The sequence below is a fragment of the Hippoglossus stenolepis genome, chromosome 1 (assembly GCF_022539355.2).
Source record: "Hippoglossus stenolepis isolate QCI-W04-F060 chromosome 1, HSTE1.2, whole genome shotgun sequence".
Classification (NCBI taxonomy): domain Eukaryota; kingdom Metazoa; phylum Chordata; class Actinopteri; order Pleuronectiformes; family Pleuronectidae; genus Hippoglossus; species Hippoglossus stenolepis.
In genome coordinates this window covers 13,567,830-13,591,578 of record NC_061483.1, presented here as the reverse complement: position 1 = coordinate 13,591,578, position 23,749 = coordinate 13,567,830, and the positions used below count along the sequence as shown (strand labels likewise).

At 42.7% G+C, this 23,749-nt stretch overlaps 1 protein-coding gene across 2 annotated transcripts; it reads left to right on the top strand.

Annotated features, from left to right (window-relative positions):
* The first annotated feature begins 919 nt into the window (after nucleotides 1-919).
* scube2 (signal peptide, CUB domain, EGF-like 2) lies at nucleotides 920-22,851 on the top strand. 2 transcript variants are annotated; one of them, XM_035163647.1, is made up of 23 exons: nucleotides 920-1,217; nucleotides 1,688-1,804; nucleotides 2,092-2,217; nucleotides 2,521-2,655; nucleotides 3,515-3,640; nucleotides 3,810-3,926; nucleotides 5,785-5,874; nucleotides 6,576-6,692; nucleotides 6,826-6,948; nucleotides 7,978-8,094; nucleotides 8,252-8,374; nucleotides 8,676-8,792; nucleotides 9,826-9,915; nucleotides 10,056-10,178; nucleotides 11,289-11,456; nucleotides 11,806-12,012; nucleotides 16,945-17,115; nucleotides 18,561-18,728; nucleotides 20,155-20,316; nucleotides 20,450-20,647; nucleotides 20,758-20,910; nucleotides 21,012-21,091; nucleotides 21,700-22,851. In XM_035163647.1, the coding sequence occupies exons 1-23, from the start codon at nucleotides 1,130-1,132 to the stop codon at nucleotides 21,844-21,846; spliced, it is 3,063 nt and encodes a 1,020-aa protein (XP_035019538.1). In that variant the 5' UTR covers nucleotides 920-1,129; the 3' UTR covers nucleotides 21,847-22,851. The 2 variants fall into 2 exon arrangements, with proteins under 2 accessions (XP_035019538.1, XP_035019533.1); XM_035163642.1 differs by having other exon boundaries at nucleotides 1,685-1,804.
* The last annotated feature ends 898 nt before the right edge of the window (nucleotides 22,852-23,749 follow it).

Below are 23,749 nucleotides of genomic sequence, written 5' to 3'. Positions count from 1 at the left end.
ACAGAACGCGATTGACTTGGGTGTGATCTTATTGTAACTACTCTCACTAACCGTTTAATGACCTGTCTGGAGCTATCCCACTTTGCTCTGACGCTAACTTGAACGTTTTTCCCGCTAGAATTGTCACATTGCGATTTACAGACGGTAATTAAACGCAACGTTAGAGCCATTGTGATAAACTTGCGTTGCATAGCAACCACGTTAGGTGCCATTCTAGAAGTAGCTCGTAGCTAAGTTAGATACATGGACTAAGATCACGAATGTTGTGTGTATGTATTGTGAGTATGTATTGTTTGTATGCATCGTAAGTATGTAGTGTGTGTGTATATACTGTGTGCATGTATTGGGAGTCTGTATTGTGTGTATGTTTTGTAAGTATATATTATGTGTATGTATTGTGTGTATATACTGTGTGTATGTATTGAGCATGTATAGTGTGCATATATTGAGTTCGTGCTGTGATGGTGTGTGTGTATTGTGATTATGTATTGTGTGTATGTACTGTGTTTATATATTGTTTGTATGTATTGTGTGTATGTTTTGTGAGTATATATTGAGTATCTGTTGTGTGTTTGTACTGTGTGTATATATTGAGTATATAATGTGTGTATGTACAGTGTCTATATATTGTGTGTATGTATTGTGAGTATGTTTTGTGTGTATGTTTTGTGAGTATATTGAGTATGTAGTGTGTGTATTTACCGTGTTTATATATTGTGTGTATGTTTGTCACAGTTGTTCACAGTTTTAAGACACACTCGATCACGTTGGCGCAATAATAGAATTTCCGATTTATGATTTCAAAATAAAAGCCCATTCCAGCGCTTCGATCGCATAACGTTTAACACATCACCAGGACGCTTCCGGTTCAGCACCGGCGATTTAATTGACTTGACGCAGCTGTCTCTTTTTTTTTTACGTGTACGCGCGCGCACGCTCTCATTCTCGCTTTCTTTTAAACACACACGTACACACACACACACACACACTCTCTCCCTCTCCTTTCTCTTTTCAAAAGCCCCTTGTGAGCAGATTGACAGGCTAGAATGAAAATGAGGCGGACGCTCGCTCACGGCTTCAGTGCGTACGCGTCCCTTTGAGCAGACGTCTCCACTTGGATCATATCACCATGGGACCTGTTCGGGCTGCGAGGGACTTTTGTTTGTTTTTGCTCTTGTTAAACAGTCGCCAAAGCGCTGCGCTAACAGAGACTCGAGGTGGGACTGTAGTGAGTGTGTGTGCGTGTGTATGCATGTGAGTGCATGTGTGCGTGTTGTGTTTTTGCAGTCGTGCTACTTTACGCACGCTTTGAGGAGCGCGCTCTTGTTGTGTTTCTCCACTTTTAGTTTCTCGGCGTGTTGCTGCGTAAAGTGTCGCTATGGGAATTGACGTCCTCCTTACACAAATACGTTTTTTAGACAGGTTTTGTTTTCTGTGTAACTTATTAACTTCCAGGTTAGTTCACCCAGGCCTTTTTAAATTCCCTGCTGTAGACTACTTCTACTATTATTACTAATAGTAGGGAGTTTTATTGTTGTTGTGTTTTTCAGTTAAATCCGATATTTGTATGCTGTCAGAAACATGCCCAACTTTAAAGTGCCCACATGATAAAAGTCACACAACCTGAATGATTGCACTGTTTGAATGTGTGTGTGGAGATAATTAAGACCTGTGTGGATTTCAGCAGATCCATGTGCAGAGGGAAGTGATGGCTGTCACATTGATGCTATTTGTCAGACCACTCCAGGCTCGTACAAGTGCACGTGTAAAGCAGGATTCAGAGGAGATGGAAAACACTGCGAAGGTAACGTGTCCCCTGTTTGATAAACATTCTTATCTGGTCTCCACATCCATCAGTTTTGGATGTTTAGACACTGGAACCTGTAATATTAACATGTTTTTAATTTTCACATCACCATGTTTATTCTACTGTGGCATCGTTTAGGGGCTTTCCATTTTGTGATATCTGTGATGTTTATTCTAGTTATTCTTACATCCACACATCCTCTGATTGACGCTCTTACTTTTTGTTCAAAGACAAACTTTTTTGGACTTTTGATCAACATTCATGTGTGTGTTGTTATTGTGCAGACACCGATGAGTGCGACCTGGAGTACAATGGTGGCTGTGTACACGAGTGCAACAACATCCCAGGAAATTATCGTTGCACTTGCCACGACGGATTCAATTTGGCACATGACGGACACAACTGCCTAGGTAAGAGCGGCCAAAGACCGCTGAGTAAATAAGCTTTGTGATGGCCTGAGGAGTTCTTGTCTGTGTGGGCTGCTGGTCGGGACGTTTCTCACACACACCCGGACTCCTTCTTCCACAGCTTCAACACAAACAGTTTGGGTTTTGCTCGTCCAGCAATTTGAGATACTCACAAATATTTATGCTCCAAAATCTTTATGTTGGAAAAAAGCCTTGATTGCATTTGCAGTGTTTGTGAACACTGGACAAAACAGATGATTTGTACAAACACCGTTGAATCAATGTGATCAATCCTCTGCGCTGTAGATGTGGATGAGTGCAAGTTCAACAACGGTGGCTGCCAGCACACTTGTGTCAACACCATGGGCAGCTACGAGTGTCGCTGCAAGGACGGCTTCTTCCTCAGCGACAACCAGCACACATGCATCCACCGCTCTGTGGGTGAGTGTACATGCATGCACGCTTGTTATGTGAACATCTGTGAGCCGGACAAATACAACTCAAACATATTCTCTGGCACTCACAAAAAAATGAATAAAATCAGTGTCTAACTCATTTCTAAAAGAGGGTTTAAGGATTGTTTGTGGATGCTTGTATGTGCTAATTGTCTTAAGCAATGGGGGGAAAAAAGGGGACGGAGAATTATCCAGCAATTTCCTTAATGCTCACATACAAATCTTCAGACTGACAGCACAATGAGGGGTGACAGGTTCAAGCTGGCTCCCGTCACTGAGCTTTTATCCGCAGCAGCAACATGCTGTGGGAAAAAGGATCTCCGAGTCCCCGGAGAACAAAATAAGTTAATAACTGCAACACTCGGGTCTATGTGGTCTGTGTCGCAGATTTGTCTGCAGTGCCTTTGTTTTGTCTCCTCGATTGAAGTCAACTTAAATGCAGGCACTTTCCACTCCGTCGAGTCTTGACAGCCCTTTTAAACCCTGTGGACCTATCCACTCAGCTGTGACTCATCTGGATAAATGGCGTTTTCATAATCTCAGTTTTCTGCTCCGAGCGTCGTTGAGTACGATGCAGACTCCAGACCAGTTTGCAGAGCTTTGATTGCAGGGAATTCATTTTCAAACAACTTTTTCTCGTCTTGCAGAATAAAAAATTTCTCTCTAGATGTGATGAAATGATAAATAACACTGGGTTGATGTTTTTGAATTGTGTAAAGCCTGAGAACAATCAGTGTCTTTGAGGACGGCGGACTAATCTCTCACTATGTGTGCCTTTTGTGTGGAGCCGGTCAGTCACTGTAGGAGAGTTTCATTGTGTACCCTCTCCCTCGTTCTCTTCACAGAGGGCCTCAACTGTATGAACAAGGAGCACGGCTGTGCCCACATCTGCAAAGAGACGCCCAAGGGAGGCGTGGCCTGTGAGTGCCGCCCAGGGTTCGAGCTGGCCAGGAACCAGAAGGGCTGCATCTGTACGTGCTCGGTGGCATGAGGCTAACTTCACACTACACACCCACCCACACACACACACACACACACACACACACACACACACACACACACACACACACACATGCACAGTGGGCTTCAAATGGCACGCTGATAATTTTGTCTCACGCTTGCATGTTGTTGACCCCGCAGTGACTTGTAACCACGGCAACGGAGGCTGCCAGCACACCTGCGAAGACACGGAGAACGGCCCCATATGCAAGTGCCACATCAGGTACACCCTGCAGCCTGACAAGAGGTCATGTGTAGGTAAGCGTGCTGTGCGTCGCTCGTCAAACAGACTTCCATTTTTAATACACTCCTTTGAAAGCATCACATCTTAATCTCTCTGAGAGGTGTATCCATATTGTCTTTAATCCAGCTTCTGAAGTAAGCCAAAGGTACTAAATAGATCAGACAGAATTTTCGGTTTTTGGTTAGAATATTTCAGTTCAGTGGCGGATCTTGGATTTTTCTAAATCAGGGGCCATAAAGGGGGCCACATTTTACACAGATAAAATATATGTCCATCATCCATGTACGATTCCTGGTTCAGTCAGGTGCATATGTCATTCCTTGTTTACTGTTCGCTCAAAGCCAAACGTCCTTGAATATATATTTAAAAAAAATTGTTCCTTGTTAAATCACATCACATTGAAAAAGTTTGGAAAATAAAAACTTTTAATAAATTAACATATTCAGTTAGTGTCTTCAGGGGCCAATCAGATTTCAGCTAGGACCAGTGCCCCCTGACCACGCCCCTGTTTCAATTTGATATAACGGTGATATAATAAAAAAATATTGTGCCCTGGACAGTTGGAAAGTCCACTCACCGGATTCTTTCACATCCCACCATCTTCCTCAGTGAATGAAATTCTGATTAGGATGAAATGTGGTTGAAATCAGGGGGAAAGAGTGGATCATACAGAAACAGAAAGCTGATGAGAAAGGTTTGATTCATGTTCTGCCTTCTTGTTTGTGATAAATGAATTTTGGTAGTAAATATAGTTGAACTCGACCTGAGCTCAGGGAGCGAATATTCCAGAAACAGCTCACACTTTGTTTCTTCAGTCAGTCAGAGACTATCTTGATGACTGACTGAAAACACAGTAACTGGAACTATCTCCCTCTGTCAGCTCTCCTTGTTACGCACTGTGCCTGTTCCCACACAGCGGTTATGAGGGATAAGGATCGACTGTCAGATATTGGGTAATATCTCTCCCTGCAGCAGCAGTGTGTGTGAGGTCCGGGCATATCAGTGCAACGTTGTCTCCAGATTCTCTTAACTGATGTGCTGTGTTGTCTGACACGCGCCATGCCACTACAAGCTGAATGTCTCGAGTGTAAACATGCATCTGCTTACTGAGAGGTGGCCGACACAAACAGGAAGTCAACACAGGAGTCACAGTGTTTGTGTTGTTACCTCGTCTGTGCTTGTTTGTGTTTGTTGGCTGGCTTATGTAAAAGGTACGAAACCGATTTCCATGAAACTTTGTGGAAGTGTGGAGCATAACCCAAGGAAGAACCAAATAGATTTTGGTGTGGATCCGGATCAGGGGGCAGTTTCAGGAATTTCTTTTCACTTTCCATAACATTTTCCCAATGAAATATTATATAAGAGAGAGCATATCTCCACCCTGGCCCAACAGTCCCCGTATGAAACCACATTTAGATTCAATCCCGATTTGCAAACATTCATTAATCAGTCCCCTAAACATGCCTGATTTTTACTTAATTTTATTCTCCGAGAAATCGATGAAAATATTAATAAAGTCCCATTTCGCCAATTTTTAGAAAGTGAAATATATTCCTGGATCTGCCCCCTGATCAGAATCTGCTCCTAAATAAAATGGGTGCTTACTGGACTCATACCACATTCTACCACCTAGTTTTGTGATAATCTGTCAAGTAGTTTTTCTGTTATCCTGCTAACTAACCAACTAAAAGACAAATACACAAACAAACGCAGAAGAAAACATGTAATTTTGTGTGATTTGATAAAATTTAAGTGGACAATTGAGCTTTGGCGGAGGTATGTGCTCCACTGAGTGCCATTCCCGTTTTTCTTTTGAAAGGAGCAATTTTGAGTTTCAGTCGTAGTAATAAAGGTTGTTTTTCTGTGTCTCAGAACGTGATGAGGCCACCACCGAGCCCTCGGACAACAACGCCACATCCATCACTGAGGTGGACAAACGGGTCAAACGAAGACTGCTGATGGGTAACGATTGCACCCTCCTCCATTCAGAGGCCTGACTTTCTGTTTTATGTGACGCCGCGTTGAGCTGCCAGGAACCACCGAGGGGTGTCAAACAGGGGAGAGGAGTAATGTCTAGTAAACCCCAGGCATTCCTCAGCCGTTTGGAGCAAACTGTGAAATGACTGTGCAGTCGCTTTCTCGCCCCCAGCTTCCACCCTGAATAACATGCATTTGTGACAGTGTGGTACATTTCACATTTTCCTTCCATTTGGGGAAGGGCAGTGTGTGAATCTCGTCTTGTATCGTTAGTATTTATCAGTTGTGTGATTCTGGGTGAGTCTACACATGAAAAACAATATATCTTTGGCACCAGCTCTGGGAGCCTTGTCCTGTGTTATAGATAATACATGTTAGCTGTGATGTGTACCTAACCTATATGTGTGTTTTCTCTACTGTTCACTATACAAACCAGGCATCAGAGCCTCATTCATCTGTTTCCACCAGCATTTCTAAATGTGTTAAACAGCATTTAACAGTATTCAAAAGCATGAGAAGAAACTGTATATTTGTTGTGTTCTGCTGATTTGATTCTCGGGTGTTTTAAGAATATAATGTTCAGTAGATCGAGGTTCTGTTTTGTTTAGGATCTAACATCTGACGTTGAGAAATAACGCACAACCAAAGTCATTCACATACATTCATGCTTTGTGTTGCACTTTCAGAAACCTGCGCCGTGAACAATGGGGGGTGTGACTGCACCTGTAAAGACACATCCACAGGCGTGCGCTGCAGCTGCCCCGTGGGCTTCACCCTGCAGCCGGATGGAAAAACATGCAAAGGTCAGACTGGCAGTCCCCCCCCAAAAAAATATAGAAGAGAGCATGAGTGTCTTGGTGCGGCTGCCCTTCAGCTTTGTGCATTTGGAAGTGTTGTTCGAGTGTTGTTGACAGGATGTCGCCTTGTTTCCCGCAGATATTGACGAGTGCGAAATTCACAACGGCGGCTGCGATCACTTCTGCAAGAACACCATCGGCAGCTTCGAGTGCAACTGCAGGAAAGGCTTCAAGCTGCTCACAGATGAGCGTTCCTGTCAAGGTAGGAAATCAAATCTGACTCCTCCTGTCTGTTTACCTCAAACTCTGCACAAGCCAATAACGATCAGTTGGGACTAATTGTATTTGCATAAAACAGATGGAATAGAAAGGGACATCATGACAGAAGATGTTTTTGACATCCATTGCTCATAATTTCATCATTTATTATGATAATTTGATTTTTTTAAGTCTTGATCTCTTTAAGTCTTGATCTCTTTTTAATTTTCTTTCTAAATTGATTAGGCAAGATTTTCTTTGTTTAGTAATTTATCAGAATATGTGGGCGGGTTTTACTTCAAGGTTAAAAAATGGCAAAAAAAAAATTTTAAACATCAGAAAAAAAAATCTTTTTTACCTTCGCCTTGGAAAATATGTTTTTGTCTGCATTTGTTTGTTAGTTAGCAGGATTAAGCAAAACTACTCAATAGATTTCCAAATTCCAAATTTTGTGGAGGGGAGGGGCATGACCCAAGGAAGAGCCCATTATATTTTGATGTGGCTTCGTTTCAGAGGGGGGAGCCAGGAATTTCTTTTCCTTTCTTTAAAATAATTTTTCTACATTTTTGTTGATTAATCAGAGTACAATTTATGGATCTTACGGAAAAAGTCAGGCATGTTTAGGACACTGATATTTATGAGTGTATGTGCAATTTGGTGCCGATCCAAGTAAAAATCCAGACCTAGTGAATTTAAATGTGGTTTCACGAGGGGACTGTTGGGACATGGTGGAGGTGTACGCTCTCAGAGTGCCATTCTAGTTTGATAATGTGGCTACCGCTTCGTTTACCTTCAGAATTTATGTCTTTAATGAGGCTTATCTGATGCATGTGTTAGTACATAAAGGTGTCTCAATGAGTTACTACCTCCGGCGGCGTTTTATTTGTGAAACACCCTGTACACGTCACATTTTCCCTCAGTGGGAAAATGCAGGATCAAATGCTTATGTGTGTCTGTGGGTGGGAAATCCCTCCTAGTGAAGATTGCAACTGGCTGCCCTGCTATTATGTCATCTGTCTGATTCTGATTACAGATATAGATGAGTGTTTTTTTGAGCGGACATGTGATCACACGTGTGTGAACTCCCCCGGTGGTTTTCAGTGTCTGTGCAACAAAGGCTTCACCATGTATGGACTGGCCCACTGCGGAGGTGAGACCCTGTTAGGTGGAGGGAGGTATACATAACAACTTGAGCGTAACACACAAGTGCTAAAAAGCATACAAATGTGAGTACTTGCTCATTGATGTGTTGCTGTGAAATGGAGCCTGTAATCACAGTAATGATTTTCCTTCTTTTTTCCTCTCAGATATAAATGAATGCAGTGTGAACAATGGCGGCTGCGAGCAGGGTTGTGAGAACGCCATGGGTGGATTTGAATGCTTTTGCCATCCTGGCTATAAGCTGCACTGGAACAGAAAGGACTGCATTGGTAAGCTGGTGCATCTGTTGAGTGCTGCTGTTCTGTCTGTGGAACAAACGTGATGCAAATCTGTGACATCCAACATTCTGCACTAAAACCTGGGGGACAAAAACAGGAGATACTTTGAATTCTGCTCTCTTTTTTTCTCTTTAATTCTCCGTCACTTGATTTTTCTTGTGTTTTGAGTAAAACATCCAAAGTGCAACGATGCTGTCGGAGCTGTCAGGACGCTGGGCCGTGCCTCGTCCTCGTTTGTTACAATGAAAGGTTTTCTTTTTTACCCTCGAGTTTTGTTGTGGTTTCCATCTAGAGGCTGAGGGTTTACCACCTGCCAAACCCCCCTCTAAACCCACCTTGAACTGCAGTAAGCAGGAGGGGGGGGACCGCTGCTTCCTGACCTGCCAGTCCCAAGTTCACATCAGCAGCGGTGAGTTGGATGAATCAGATCAACACACTTAGCCAGGCCACGATGATTTTGTGTGATTTCTAACTTGATATCCAGAAGATGAGCTCTGCACAGGAGAGAGTTTCATGCTGAGGTTTCAAGGTTTGTTCAAACTGCAGTTAAAAAAAACAACTTTATTTTTTAACTTAAAATCATTTCACCTTGAGATCCATTTTCTTTTTCAATGTTTTCTTCTCATGAACCACATCTGATTTGCAATATTACTGAACACACATAGCACAGGAATCACTGTCAATTTTGAGTCATCAAGCATAAAAAACATAAAAAATATTTTCTGTTCTGCTCCCACTTTTCTGCAGTTTCTCAACATTTAAATAATCATTTTCATTTGTGCAATGTTTCGAACAGATACGTTAAGATTCAGCCCATTAAAAAATACAGAAATATCCAAATTTTAACTTTGATTTATCCTCAATGGCTAAACTTTTTGGCCTCCTTAACACTCACAGTTCAGGATACTGATTTGAAAATGGAATTGGGACAAAACATTTCATAGATACCAATAACAGGCTTGATGTGAAGAGGCTGCAGAAAGTGCAGACTGCTAGAAGTAGTTCTCTACTTGCTAAAAGTCTATCTAAATTAAACTTGGGGTATTTTTGGTTGTGTCCCTGGTTCTCATGTTAGCTTCAAACAGGGTTGAATGGATGTCAATGGAAGTCGGACACAGTCTAGCAAACACTGAGGCTCCTATACAGCTTGCATGGTGAATAATAAGATGAAAGACTTTCAATTGATATGACGCAACTCTCCTCAGTCAAGTGCGTCATCAAATTTTTTTTTTTCACAGTAAGACCCGAACAGGTCGGGCATCTCCTGGTGCAGATATGTTCTAGCAAAGTGAAGTTAAATCATGCTAATGGAAATGAGTAAGTTAAGCTGGTCTACCCCTGTGAACGGTCGTCAGCATCAGTCTGCAGAGAGAGATGGGTTTCGTGTTCCTACATGCTTCCTGTTTGCTCTCTCACTCGCCTTTTGTGGCCCTAACTTTTAGGGACGGAGGATTCCTACACGGTGACCTGTGGAATGCCTTTGCCCTGCTTGGCTGACGCACAAAAGAACAACAGTGGCTTGTATTGCTTGGGCAAGTACAAAACATCCCAGATTTACATCGATCTTTCCGCTCTGCCACACAAAACCGTAACTCAGGAAACAACTCAGGCTATCCTTGCCGTCGGTTGATATAAAAGTAGATCAAAATAACAAGATTTGTTTCTGTTCCAGGTCCAGAAATGGCCGCTGTTCCACGCATTAAGACCACAGCCACTTTTAAGTCGGGCACCGGGAAGTGCAACCTAAAACGAAGTCAGGAGAAACTGAGGGAGAGCTTGAACGCTGCACACTCAGGTACAGAGGTTGCCACACAACAACCCCAAAACATCCACACACACGAGACAGGATGCAGATCGACCAAGCTTTTAAGTTTCAGCCTCTTCGTGGTGTTGGTTAGAAAAACATTTTGGGTTTACCGAGAACTGTCAGCATCTAAAGCCACAATCTTTCGGAAGATAAAGCAGACCTGAAAGGCTGTAAACCAAAACAACCCAAAGGCGAATGTGAAAGAAATTTGTGGCTAAAGTGGTGTGGTTTGAAGTGTCTTGAACGGCTCAGCGCAGCACTTTGAATGGCCGTGACAGGGGAGGATGTAATTAGCCGTAGCATGCCATTCAGCTAGCTCCGACCCAGCTATCATTCAAAGGGAGTTCTGATTGGAAGATTATTTTGCTTCTCCGAAGGGTTTTGGCCGTGTTTCTAACATGAATCACAGTTCATGAATCACAGTTGCTAAAAGGGCACCCAATTGTTTTGAATAAAGGAAATTATAATAAAATGACCTAGAAGCTAGAATAGTACTCAGTGGAGCACATTCCTCCACCGAGGCTCAACAGTCTTTATATTTTAATTCACTAGATTCTGATTTTTATTTGGATCTGGACCAAATTCCACAAGCTCATGAATAGCAGTCCCTTAAACGAATCTGGATTTTTTTCATCAAGAAAAGTTCCTGGATCTGCCCACTAATCCAGATTGGTACTAACATCTATTGGGTTGCTTCCTGACCCATAGCACGTCTTTCCACCAAATTCCGTAATAATCCGTCAAGTAGTAAACAAACAATCAAAAAATATTTATAAATGGACAGGGGTGAAAACATAACCTCCTTGGATGAGGTCAATATTTGGAAGGCCTGTTTTAAATTCATATTGTAATTCAAACCTTTTCCATACTGAGGTACTGGGAATTTCTTTAACAGTTTTGTGTGTGTGTGTGTGTGTGTGTGTGTGTGTGTGTGTGTGTGTGTGTGTGTGTGTGTGTGTGTGTGTGTGTGTGTGTGTGTGTGTGTGTGTGTGTGTGTGTGTGTGTGTGTGTGTGTGTGTGTGTGTGTGTGTGTTTGTATTTGTGGCTCTGCTGGCTGTGGCGTGGCTGTGGGGGGGTGGTCGTTCCCTGTGTCCACAGATAGCAGGTTCCTCTTCACCGAAAATGTCCAGTTCAGCTACGTGAGCCTGCGCTGCACCTCGTCCGGGCAGCGGACACGAAGCCGCCACGGCAGGAAAGCCGGCGAGGAGGACGGCTCCTCGATTACAGCTGAGTTTGAGCTGGATGTGAACCTAGAGGAGGTAACAGGTTGGTTGGTCTCGCTGCACTTCTTGCCTGCTCTGTGACCTCTGTTCCTCGTTCTCCACCTCTGTCTCCCGCCGCCGTCCATTCGTTACTAATCAAACCAAACTGTTAAAGTATCTCCTGTTTTGACTTGGTGGTGGTGGTGGGCTCTGGATGTGGGCCGTAGGGTCAAAGGGGGTTTTGTTTTAATTTCTTGATTTCTATATGAATGGTGGCCTAGAGTGTTCCTTCCCTGACTTGGAGTCACAGGCAAGCATGTGGTCATCCAGGCATGGATTCAAAGTATACTCAAGGTGTGTGTGAGATGACATTTTGTGCTGGCAACAGTTGTGGTATCAAGTTCCTCTCTCAGCAGAGAGCTGCGACCTGAGCTGCGTGCGCCGGCGCTCGGAGAAGAGGCTCAGGAAGACCATCCGGACCCTGAGGAAGTCCATCAACCGGGAGCAGTTCCATCTCCACTTCGCCGGGTCCGACTACGAGCTCTCCAAGAATCCCGAGCAGCCAGTGGAACTGACGGGACACTGTGTGGGCGGACAGATGCTGATGGGCAGGAAATGTGGTGAGTTTGGTTTTTTTCTGTTTACCTTCAGTTCCCTTTGTCAGTCAATGCAGGACGAGATGGAGTTCGGGACATGCAGCATTCAGCCAGTGTTCTGTTCGTCTCTGCAAAGCATAGAACCAACCCACTTGTGTTGCACCTAAAAAGGCAGCGACGCCTGTGGGTCGGCCTGACGCACACAGTCGACTCAGAGTCACGACTTTAAGTAATTGAAATGGTCCATGCCAGCGAGATATATTTAGACAGGCTGGTTTAATGATTGGAATAGGAGCAGGTGTTGGCCAGATGAGTGCCATATTTGGTTTGCAGACATGCTGTAAAGAGCTGGTTGGAGGGCAGAGCTGGCTCGTGTGGAGGAACAGAGAGACTGTTGTTGGTCCTCTGCGCCGTGAGATCTTCCAGCATCTCCCTCGGATAAGAGCGTAACGTGGGGCCGCAGGCAGCCCCCTCCTCCCCGGTGGTTGCTGCCTCTCGGGTTTGGTTTTTATATACAAGTCGTGATGGAGAAAATGTTCATTAAATACGACCACACACTGTCAGCATTAGAGCGCCGAGGGCTGGCATGTGTTTTTTCTGGCCGTTGGCAGCGTGTGCCCCTGGTTTCGGGCCTCTCAGTAAGTTCTCTGCCTGCCGCACAGCCTCTCAGTATCGGTGAGAGGAAACCGGTGCCTTTTCTTCCGCCGTGATGTCTAAATATTTACTCAGTCGACGTGCGCTGTGTTCGACACATGCCCGTCTATTACCAGTGTTCAAGAACCTGATGTAGGTGCAGATCTTTCATAAACTCCACACACTCTTTTCAAGTCAGATTTTTGTTTCCCTCCTTCTGAACCGTTGTTGATGGATGTGTTATTGTTCTTTGTGGGTTAATTGGAAACCAAGACACGCCTGAAGCTGTCCTCCAGACATCTGAGGTTGTTGAAAGAAAATCATCAGCTTTACACATCATCAGCTTTATATTTACAGCACGTTTTGTTTTTTTCTTTCTTTTTTTGGGGGGGCTCGACATCAACATCAAAGTTTCTGCTGCTGATTGGCTGCGCTGATGTGATTTTAACCTGAACAGCCCCTGTGCATTATATCTCTCGGTAACACAGGTCTTAAGTGTCTTGATTCCTTAACTCCCCGCTACGCTTTCAGGTCAACATTAAGCAGTCTATTGGCCGTGGCAGGGGTGTAGACATGTAATTTGGGAGAGGAGGCGGGGGGGCTGAAAGGCATTCTTCTTAACCTCCAGCTCTTTAAAGGAGCTATATTTTCCCCCTCCTCCCCCACCTCCAGCTCTGGCTTAGCTCGGAGCGCAGTTTAGTCCTTTTCAGTGCCCGTTCCATTGAAAACCCCCATTTGGGGCTTGTTCTCACTGCCTCCGAGGGACGACAACACAGCCTCCCTGTGCATTTGGAGAAAATATGCTTTTACGTTTTGGGCATTTTTCTCCTTTGAATCCGTGATGTGATACATTCAGGCTCCTGTTCGCATCAGTTTGTACTCCAGGAAATATCCTCGGTTTAGATATATTTTATATTTATTATAAAAAATACGATAAAGCCTACTGATGATAGAAATATGTTGTTGTTCAGTTATTTGTATTTTTTGTTAATCTCAACAATCTGCATGTATCTGCATCAGAATATGTGAAGATTATATGAAAAGGAAAACAAGAGCGAACTGCGGCAGTCGAGATCGGGATCCAGAGATGACGTGAATGTCGCCCGTCCACGCGTTTGCGTCCATTTGGGCGCAGTAGTCGACTTGTTGGACTTGTTTGCGTGTTTGTTTTAACATTGAAGATGTTTAGGAAGTCCTGTTGATTCAAGCTGGCAGTTTGAGTGCTGCGTCCCCCCTGCCCCCCAGCTGGGGCCACTTTGCATGACCCCCGGCAACTAAACTGCTGAAGAGAATTGACTTCAGCCACACCATGGGAATCAATTAGCATCAGCTGTTTGGGCCTCCGCTTGATGGGCGCGAGCAGCGATTGGGCCAAGCCCGAATGGGGGGATTCAGAAACCTGACCCCTTTTATTGGGTTCAGCTTCTAACCACTGTGATACCGTAGTGTTTTCCTATGTCATCAAGTAGGCAAAGACTGGGCCCTTGAATAGAGGTGAAAGGTCTTTTAAACCTCTTTGGGGCCATCAATTCGAGGACTCTATAGAAGCGTTCTTTGCATTTGAAAGGCTTCAAGGTTTTTTTCCCTTTCACTCTCACTCTCTCTCTTCTCTCACTGCTTCCCTCTGTCAAATAAAAGCTGTTAGGGGACAATGCAATGATGGCTCCTCGTGGTCTTTTAGAGTAAACAATGGGCCCCGAAAAATGGACCGCTCTTGAGAGAATTACATTTTCTTGCTTAAGAGGGAAATCGAACTATTTGCTAATCTGGATCGACATAAAGCATGTGTGTGTTGAGATGGTGGATTCTCTACTTACAGGCAGCTTAAATTTAAGGCAACAACACATTTTCTGCTAAAGACCTGGTACTTCATTGATTTATTGTTGTGTGAGATCAGCTTCTGTTTTCAAGTCAAGTTCTTAAGGCCCTCGTAGACAGTCGCAGTAATTCTCAAATTAATTACAGACATTACTCTGAATGGGAGGAACCAAAGCAAAACTGTGATTTAGTCCCTGTAATCAAGCCTTTGCACTTTGGTGAGATAAAAAGGAAATCCTCTCTTTGATTTGTTTCTGTGTTTGAGGTGAGGGTGCGTATGGTGCTTATGGTATTAAAAGTTCCTCCCTGATGCACCGGCATGGCGACGTGTCAGATGTAGGACACAAAGGCAGCTGTGGAGAGCGCCGCTGCTCTTTTGTCTCAGTCATTTTGTTTGGCTGTATTCTACACTGGTAACCTATATGTTTTTGTATTGATTTTAAAATGATTTTATTTGTTTATAAGGCACCACATGGACTTACACCAAACTACTTGTCAGAAAAGCCCCTCAGATCCTCTGGTTCTTCTCTTTAAGTTTTTTAAGGAGCAGAACCAAAACATTTGGTGATGCTGCTTTCAGCCTTTACTCTGAGTCACTGGAACAGCCTTACAGAGGATCTGAAAATGTAGATATTTTTCTACTTAATTTAAAACATCTTCTGATTTATTCTTGCTTTTATGTATTAGTTTGAGAATTGTATGGTTGTATTATTAACATTTAAATTTATCATCATTTGTTTTACTATTTATTGATCTTTTACTATCTTTGTATAATTCATAGTACTTATTTACTTACGTAATTCTTGCTATTGTTGCTTTTATTTTTTATTCAATAGTGTTACTAAAGTAATGTAAAACTGTTATTTTTTTATGAATCAATTTTGATATAAATGGGAAAAGTCTGATTTGAGTGTCCCGGCCAAGAGAGCAGGGTTGCAGACATGTAACAATTTACAATGAAAATAAAGAACGAGTTAGTGTTTGGGATTACAGAATCAGAAAACATTAAAAAAATATTCATTCATTCATCTAATTCATTCTAACCAGAAGGTCGGCGGTTCGATCCCAGTCTTCCCCATCTGTCTGCCAAAGTGTCCTTGGGCCAGATACTGAACCCTGAATTCCCCTCATAGAAAAAAAAAAGTGCTGTGGCAATAACCTGTACTGTAAAGCGCTTTGAGTGTTCATCAAGACTAGAGAAGTGCGATGTAAATACAGACCATTTGTCACAAAGGCAACAGGAGTCAGTCAAAACATCCTCTGCCATATATGCCTGGTTATAAGTAGTTTTAAATCACGTTAAATGCATCTTATGAGACAAGATGCAACTGACTCCAAGCAGAGGTAGCAGAATACTTATGTACTTCTTATATATCTATATATATAATTTCCCATACTTTTTTGAAGGATGTAGATAAGATGGAAGAAGGCCAAGAAAAACCTTATAAATCAGTATGTGGTTAATATGGTTAAAACTGCAGGGTCTCAAAACATTCTTTAAAAGGCATACGGCAGTTGGGTAAACATGAATTTCTGTATCCATCTGTCCTGCATATAAGCAAATTGTATCTGCAGCCAACCGGAAAGAGGTTAAACCTACAAAAGAAGTTGTTGTTGTCATCCTGGTTACAAATCCTAATTTATGATTATACCCATACCCATACTCCTGAGTATTTATTAGTATTTCTCTTTTCACACCTATTGAGAGCATGTAAAGCTCCACTAAGCCGAACTGCTTCCTTCCCAAAGCACTGTGCTCAGTTTCCTGCACCTCAGCTTAACCACATCTAAGACGTGTAATATCCATGGATGCAAGCAGATCCCTCCAAACTGTCAACTGATCAGAATCAGTAAATATCTTTAATGTGTTATGGGCGGTGAATAATAAAGTGGCTGCTCTTCATTGTGTTTATCCAGTCTAAGTATGTACACAGTTCTGTTTGGTTACACTTAAGAGGCGGCTGATGAAGTCCAGGTTACTTTACTTTAATGGTCTCGTCGTGCAAGTGAGCCGCTGTATTTGCAGTGTAAACGTGCAGTGTGGTTAGGGCTGTTTGATTTTGTGTAGCCAGGGGCCACACTGCTGTATTTGTTGATTCCCGTCAGCTTTTCACGCCGTCTGTCTCCCCACCTCTCTTATGATGTGAGTAGTCGAACACCGGCTGACACTGATCTCTCCTAAAGTGATGTAAAGTACAAGTTCACACACGCCAGTCTGTTGTGAGAGTCTTTAAGTGTTTGTTTTTGGTTTCTCAGGAGAATCTTTGATTTCACCGTGCTTAAATAATTAGCTTAGTGATGACCGTATTCTTTCAGAGAGAATAAAGATGTGTTTAAGTATTTAGACACATGGCTCACCACAGCACTAAGACCCAACTATCACCGACGGGATATGACGAACCACCACAAACCTAAGCTCAATTTGCTTTGTGTCTGTGTGCGTATGCTACAACTAAGTGATTGAAGTAATCGCCTTTAATCCATCTTTCCTGTGTTGTCTGTCAGTGAGGTGCAGTGTGGGTACTTATTACAACGCAGACCAGGGAAGGTGTGTGATGTGTCCTGCGGGGACGTACCAGGGTGAGGAGGGACAGACGTCCTGCGAGGTTTGTCCTGGACCTGAGGGAAGAGAAGTGTTGAAGGTGGCCGGAGCTCGAAACATGTCCGAGTGTGGAGGTAAGTCAGTGTTCAACAGACGGAAGCAGTAACTAACAGGATTTTTATTGTATAGAAAAACTTGTATATCTAGATAATTAATACTTGAAACCTATTGTACCCCAAAGAGCTCTCACTGATATTTGACTCGAGGCAGAGCTGTAACATAAAAAGCTCTCGTATTAGAAATTCAGTTTTCAAAACCAGTGGTGAGATGTGTTAAAGTACATTTATTTAATTACTGTACTAATGTACATTTTCATGTATCTGTACTTTACTTAGTAGATTTATTTCCAGGTACTTTCCACTATTACTCCACTATGTCTATCAGCAAATATCTGTACTTCCTACCCCACAACATTTTTACAAAGCATTGTGTTACATGTTCACATTGTGTTTTTATATTTTCAAAAGTAATCAATAACGAGAGGGGAATTGATCCATTGACCCAATCGGAGCGGGCAGGTAACACTAGACCCCGCCTCCTTCTATCAGAGCAGAGCGCCTCTGCCGAGACTGATGTAGAAGTCTGTTACATTATTAGGGAATAGGCTACACACGCTGCAATTGCTTTTACTTTTTATACTTAGAAAGTATATTTAAAATTAAGTACTCACTTTTACTCAAGTAGAAAAGTAAATATGGTACTTTTAAGTGTTTCAGTACTTCCTCCACCGCTGCTCAAAACTCACAGAGCAAACGTCCAATTATTCCCTTAAAGGTCGAAGCAAAATTTATATTTGATATTTCTAAAAATATATATCTTGAAATTTGGCATTTAGTGTTTCCTCTTGTGTGTAGAGACAATAGTGTAAATTGCACAGCCCTTAAGAAAACAAAGAACTTTGCAATGACACAAATGCATGAGCCAAAGCGAAACATGTTATAACATCTTGAACAAATAAAACTGTAGAAGCCATAAAGGCACAAAATGTAAATAAGTGCTTTGTGATTGTGAGCCACACAGGAAGCGATGGTGCCGTGATACAGATCTTTCTCCGGCAGATGTTCTGCTCTGTGTAAAGCCAAAGACGCTCGAGCTCAGATTTGAAAGATGGATTTGAATTCAAAACATGAAGTCGGCTGAATACAAAGCCGAAGGAGCCACCATGTTTTGGTCTCCTCCCGTGCTGTTATCGCTACGAGGCTAAACCCCTGATCCCATCTCCTCTGACAGACTAAACAAGAAGAGCTATCAGCAGACTCCCACTGGCACCCAGTTTGTATTAGTCCCCCTGAAGACACAGTGTGTGAGGTGCACTGGGAGACGGCATCGTTCCATTAACCATTGCTTTAGCTTTGTCACTGGCTCTGACCTTAATGGATCGGGGCAGTTTTCCTCATGTAGCGCATTTTGAAGGTTTTGAAATCAAACTCATCCATCTGTCGTAGTTCCCGAAAGTTGTGTGTGTGTGTGTGTGTGTGTGTGTCTTGTGTGTATTGATCCAATGTTTGTGTGCGTTCAGGTCAGTGTTCCCCAGGTCAGTCCTCTCATGACGGCTTCCTCCCCTGCCTGCCCTGTCCACTGGGGACGTACCAGCAGGAGGTGGGCCGCACCACCTGCTTCCCCTGTGGAGGGAATCTGGTCACCAAGCGCATCGGTGCGGTCACCTTTCAGGAGTGTGAGACCAAAGGTGGGAAAGTCATTTTTTAATCAAGTGTCGATGCAGGGTAAAAAAAAAAACAGGCCTCATTCAGACCTTGTATTAGCATCCGTCTCACAAGTGGACAGCTTTAAGACCACATTCAGAGATGTTCCAGGATGTATTTCGCCACGTTTATTTGCTGTGTGAACGTAAATACCATCAGGGCCACATTGAGGAAACGCCTACTCAGCTGATGTCCCCTGACCTGCTTCAATGAACTGAAAATATTGTTTCTCTCGTCGGTGTTTCCCATATATTGATTTATTTGTGTCGACGCTCCCCCCTCTCTCATCATAGTCAGACTGACTAAAAACAATAACTAATTTGGTCTTTGCAAACAGAAATGACAGACAGTACATGTTTATTTGCATATCAAGGGAAATCAGATCACAAGTGTTTACTTAAGATACAAGTGGAGACACACTCTTAACCCCAGGTGTGAACTGACATTCCATGAGCCGTCCACTTGTGAATGGATCATGTCAAGGCCAGTTCAATTTTGTTTTAAGGTTTTCAAGGTTGGTTTTTGTTTAAGCAAGATTACACAAAAACAACTGAACAGATTTCCATTCAAACTTGGTGGAAGGTTGTGGAACCGGGGGGCGGATTCAGGAATTTCTTTTTCACTTTATTTAACATTGAGAGATTTTCACCATTTTCCCAGAGAGTTGTGATTCTTGATGAAAAAGAATCAGGCTCATTTAGGGGGCCTGTTGGGTCGGGGGCCTGTTGGGTCGGGGGCCTGTTGGGGTCAGCGGCCTGTTGGGTCGGGGGCCTGTTGGGTAGGGGGCCTGTTGGGTCAGGGGCCTGTTGGGTCAGGGGCCTGTTGGGTAGGGGGCCTTGGCTGAGGTATGTGCTCTACTGAGTGCCAGTCTAGTCATAGTTTCATGGTTTAACCTAAGCGGAGGGATTAGATGGTCCGTTTTTAGCTGTGAACGTTTATGAAGACCTGTCAGGTTTATTACGTAAAGTTTTGGTTTTTTAACTTTCTTTTACTTGACATCCCATTCGTGTCATATTGTTGTTGCGTTTATGGATCTGTTTTGGGTGTTGACACAAACTCTGCTGCCCTCTGCTGCTGACTTATTGTCTGTACGTTATCGAGTTCATTTAAAACGACCACACTTTGTAGGTATCAGTCTTTCAAGAACAAGGGAAAAAGTTGTTTATTAAATTCTTTATTTTCTCTTTTTTTCCCAGACTTGTAGACAAAAACAATTTATGTATTATCATAGCTCCATAATGGCATTTGTAAAAAAAAAAAAAAAAGGTTGTCTGGAAGCCTAATGTGCAGCATGTAAGCTTTCAGCTGATCTAAAATGATTTAAAAGCACAGATGCAAAAACGCAAGTGATGAATATTAGGAAAAAAATATAAACTAACAGCCTCCTGCCGCTGTGTTTGGCTCCTGCAGTCCAGTGCTCTCCAGGACATTACTACAACACCAGCACACACCGCTGCATCCGCTGTCCGACGGGCACGTTTCAGGCGGAGTTCGGTCAGAACTACTGTATGGCCTGCCCTGGAAACACCACCACCGACTTTGATGGCTCGACCAACTTCATGCAATGCAAAAGTATGTATGTCTGTGTACAGTAACTCCTCTGAAGCATGCACACGTAGAAAATACAGCAGCGTTTTGGGGTAAATTGCTGCAGCAGGAATGGGGAAAAAACACTTTATTCAACATAACTGTGTTGTTTTTACAGACCGACAATGTGGGGGAGAGCTGGGAGACTTTACCGGCTACATCGAGTCGCCCAACTACCCTGGGAACTATCCGGCCAACATCGAATGCACTTGGACCATCAACCCACCGCCCAAACGCAGGATCCTTATTGTCGTCCCAGAAATCTTCCTGCCGATTGAGGATGAGTGCGGAGACTTCTTAGTAATGAGAAAGAGCGGTGAGTTTGAACTTATCATGAAATTCATCCTTTTGTGGGGTTTAAAGCAGACGTACCACAGAACGCTGATCACAGATGCTGTCCTTTGTGCCGACATCTTTACCTCACAGCTCTGTCCAACTCTGTGACGACCTACGAGACCTGTCAGACGTATGAACGTCCCATCGCTTTCACCTCCCGCTCCAAGAGGCTTTGGATACAGTTCAGGTCCAACGAGGGGAACAGCGGGAAAGGCTTCCAGGTCCCATATGTGACATACGATGGTAAAAAGAAATATGATATATGTTTGAAGCCTCTGTCTCTCACTAAAATCTGTTAAGATGTGTCCCACTAATGAGCTTTTTATGGACTTTATTTGTTTCAGAGGACTACCAGGAGTTGATAGAAGACATTGTGAGAGATGGAAGATTATATGCTTCAGAGAATCACCAGGAAATTCTCAAGGTATCCAGAGTTCGCCCCTTTTATAAAAGAGCATCATGTTTTGTGTTGCGTCTAAATTTGTTCTACAGTTAGGAAGGAATTTTGTAACTTATAATGATAATTGATATATAATCAAGTATAAAAATATTTAGATATTAATTAAGGTCAATTGGTAATAATATAATAATGAAACTATAATTCTATAGCACTTATCTAAACAAGGTTACAAAGTGCTTTACACAATACTGGAGAATAAAACAACACAGAACAAAACAAGCTGCACCAGCTGCAGTCGAGACACTGAGAATTGACTGTTACATGTAAATGGGTCATAGCAGTAGTCCAGACGTGAGAAGACAAAGGCTTGAATAAGCTTCACAGGTCAGGAAAAGACTGAACTGGTTAAATTTTGGCTCCAGTGTATTTCTCGTGTGAAAGTAAAAGGATTTAATAAAGTAATTTACATGGGTGTCACTCCCAGATGTGTGGATCTGTAAACCCTGTATTTGGATCCAGTGAACCAGTAGCACCCTCTTTTGGAGACGTGTAGAAACACAGACTGCTGCAGCTGCATTGGCAGTTTCTCTTCATATATTACATGTAATTAATGAACTAACTCTTCTCCTCAGGACAAGAAGCTCATGAAGGCGCTGTTTGACGTGCTCGCTCACCCACAGAACTTCTTCAACTACACAGCTCAAGAATCACGAGAGATGTTCCCTAAATCCTTCATCCGCTTCCTGCGTTCCAAAGTCCTGAGATTCCTTCGCCCCTAAGAAGGGTTCTCACCATGTGTCTGGATTATAGATTAAATACCGGCCACAGTATCTGCTTTTTTCCAACTTGCCCCAAAAAGAGTATTCTGTAGTTATCTGTTTTCACCTGGAGGGATGAGCTGACAACACATTTGATAAACAGTTATCCTGAGAGAGAAGTAGACAAGACAAGCAAGTTAATTCCTAACTGGAGCTTTTGGAGGGAGAATAGATCCTCAGAATGGAAACCAGGTTCTCTTTCCTTTGTTTGGAAATTTGGAAAAATGTTTTTAAATAACTTCTTTTAGATTTTAAAGTCACATCTCAGGATTTACCAACTGCAAGTCTGTATCTGAATATTGCTAAATATTCTACATGCCATCATTAGGAGACTTTTGTTGACAACATTGTGATTTCAAGAAAAAAAGGTAGCTAAACAGATGAATGTCATTCAGTGTATCTATAGTTTGAACTTAGGCTACTTTCACAGGTAGAGACGAGTTGTTGGCAGAAATCCTGCAAAATGACAGAAACAAATATAGCACAATGTTTTCATGGAGAAATTAGCGCCACTAAAGAAGTAGTGGCACCACAAAAGCAATTATTCTGATGAATCTTTTGTATATGATGTAAAAAGTTTTAGGTGAAACGCTAATGTAATGTAGCAACTACATACATTTGGACAGTATAGCATTGCTGCAACTGCTGGTGGCTTTTTGGGGCTTTCCCAAAAACATAAAAATAACAGTGGCTTTTATGCATTCATGAGACATCAGCTGCCTCACCAGTATGTGTCAGTACATTTTGTATTATGAACTAGCAACCAAAGACAACCGCTCACTCGGCAGAAGGTCAGAGATCTGCGAGTGATGTGATTTGAGGTCAGAGACCGTGAAAAGAAACGAGACATCCTGTAAAATAGAACTGAGCTATTCACCTGTCTTAGATGATACGTGTATGTATATTTTCTATGGTTTTGTACATCTAATATGCTGTAAATAAAGATAGGAAACTTATTTTATGTTATTATTCCTCTCTCTCACTTTTTTTCTAGCACAAAGGGAACTTTTAAATTGCCTGTATGACACACGCACGCACGCACGCACGCGCACGTATCCAGGGAAGGGATTGATCTTAAAAACTTTTATCCTCATAGTTGGACATTCATCCTCCTGGCACCCCAATCGACTCCAGACAAATGTCATTCCAGCGGTAGGAGTAAGAAACTAGACTATTGTGTGCAAAACACAAAACTGGTTTAGAAAAAACAGCTTGCACAAGTAGAAGCATAACCAGAGAATGAAAAACACATTTATTACTGTTGCCCTCATAAAGCCCCACTCCCCTGCTTTAAGCGATTGGCTCCTGAATCTTATTGGGAGACAACAATCAAGTTAAGTCAAGTCTGTCTGTCCCCGGCAGTTACAGTCACACCTGGGTCTGTGTGAACAAACCTGCTCCCATAGATCACAATTAGAAATTCAAAAAATGTCAGAAAGAAAGTGTCATTTCACCAACTATAACAACAGTGTAAACCTGAGGGGAACATAAAGTAGTTTTTTTTAATGTGTAACTAAAGCTGTCATATAATGCACTGTTCAAAATGATTAATGAACACGTAGCCTAAGTAATCCTTATAAATGACCAATAGAACAATTTCTAAATCAGTGAAAGTATCATCAGCAAATATTCAAAGTGAAAGTATAGGCTCCTCAACAGGGTGGAGAGCAAATTTGAGCTGAATTTCAGTTATAGAAGCTCAGTTTGTGTTAGATCTATTGTCTTTTCACCTTATATAACCCACACACACACACTACTGCTACACCACAGGTCCTCTTGGGGTCCGCGGACCATAGTTATCCCAATGTTTACCATCAAGTCAAAGGGTGCGCTCGTTTTAGCTCCAGATACTCATCAGCAGGAG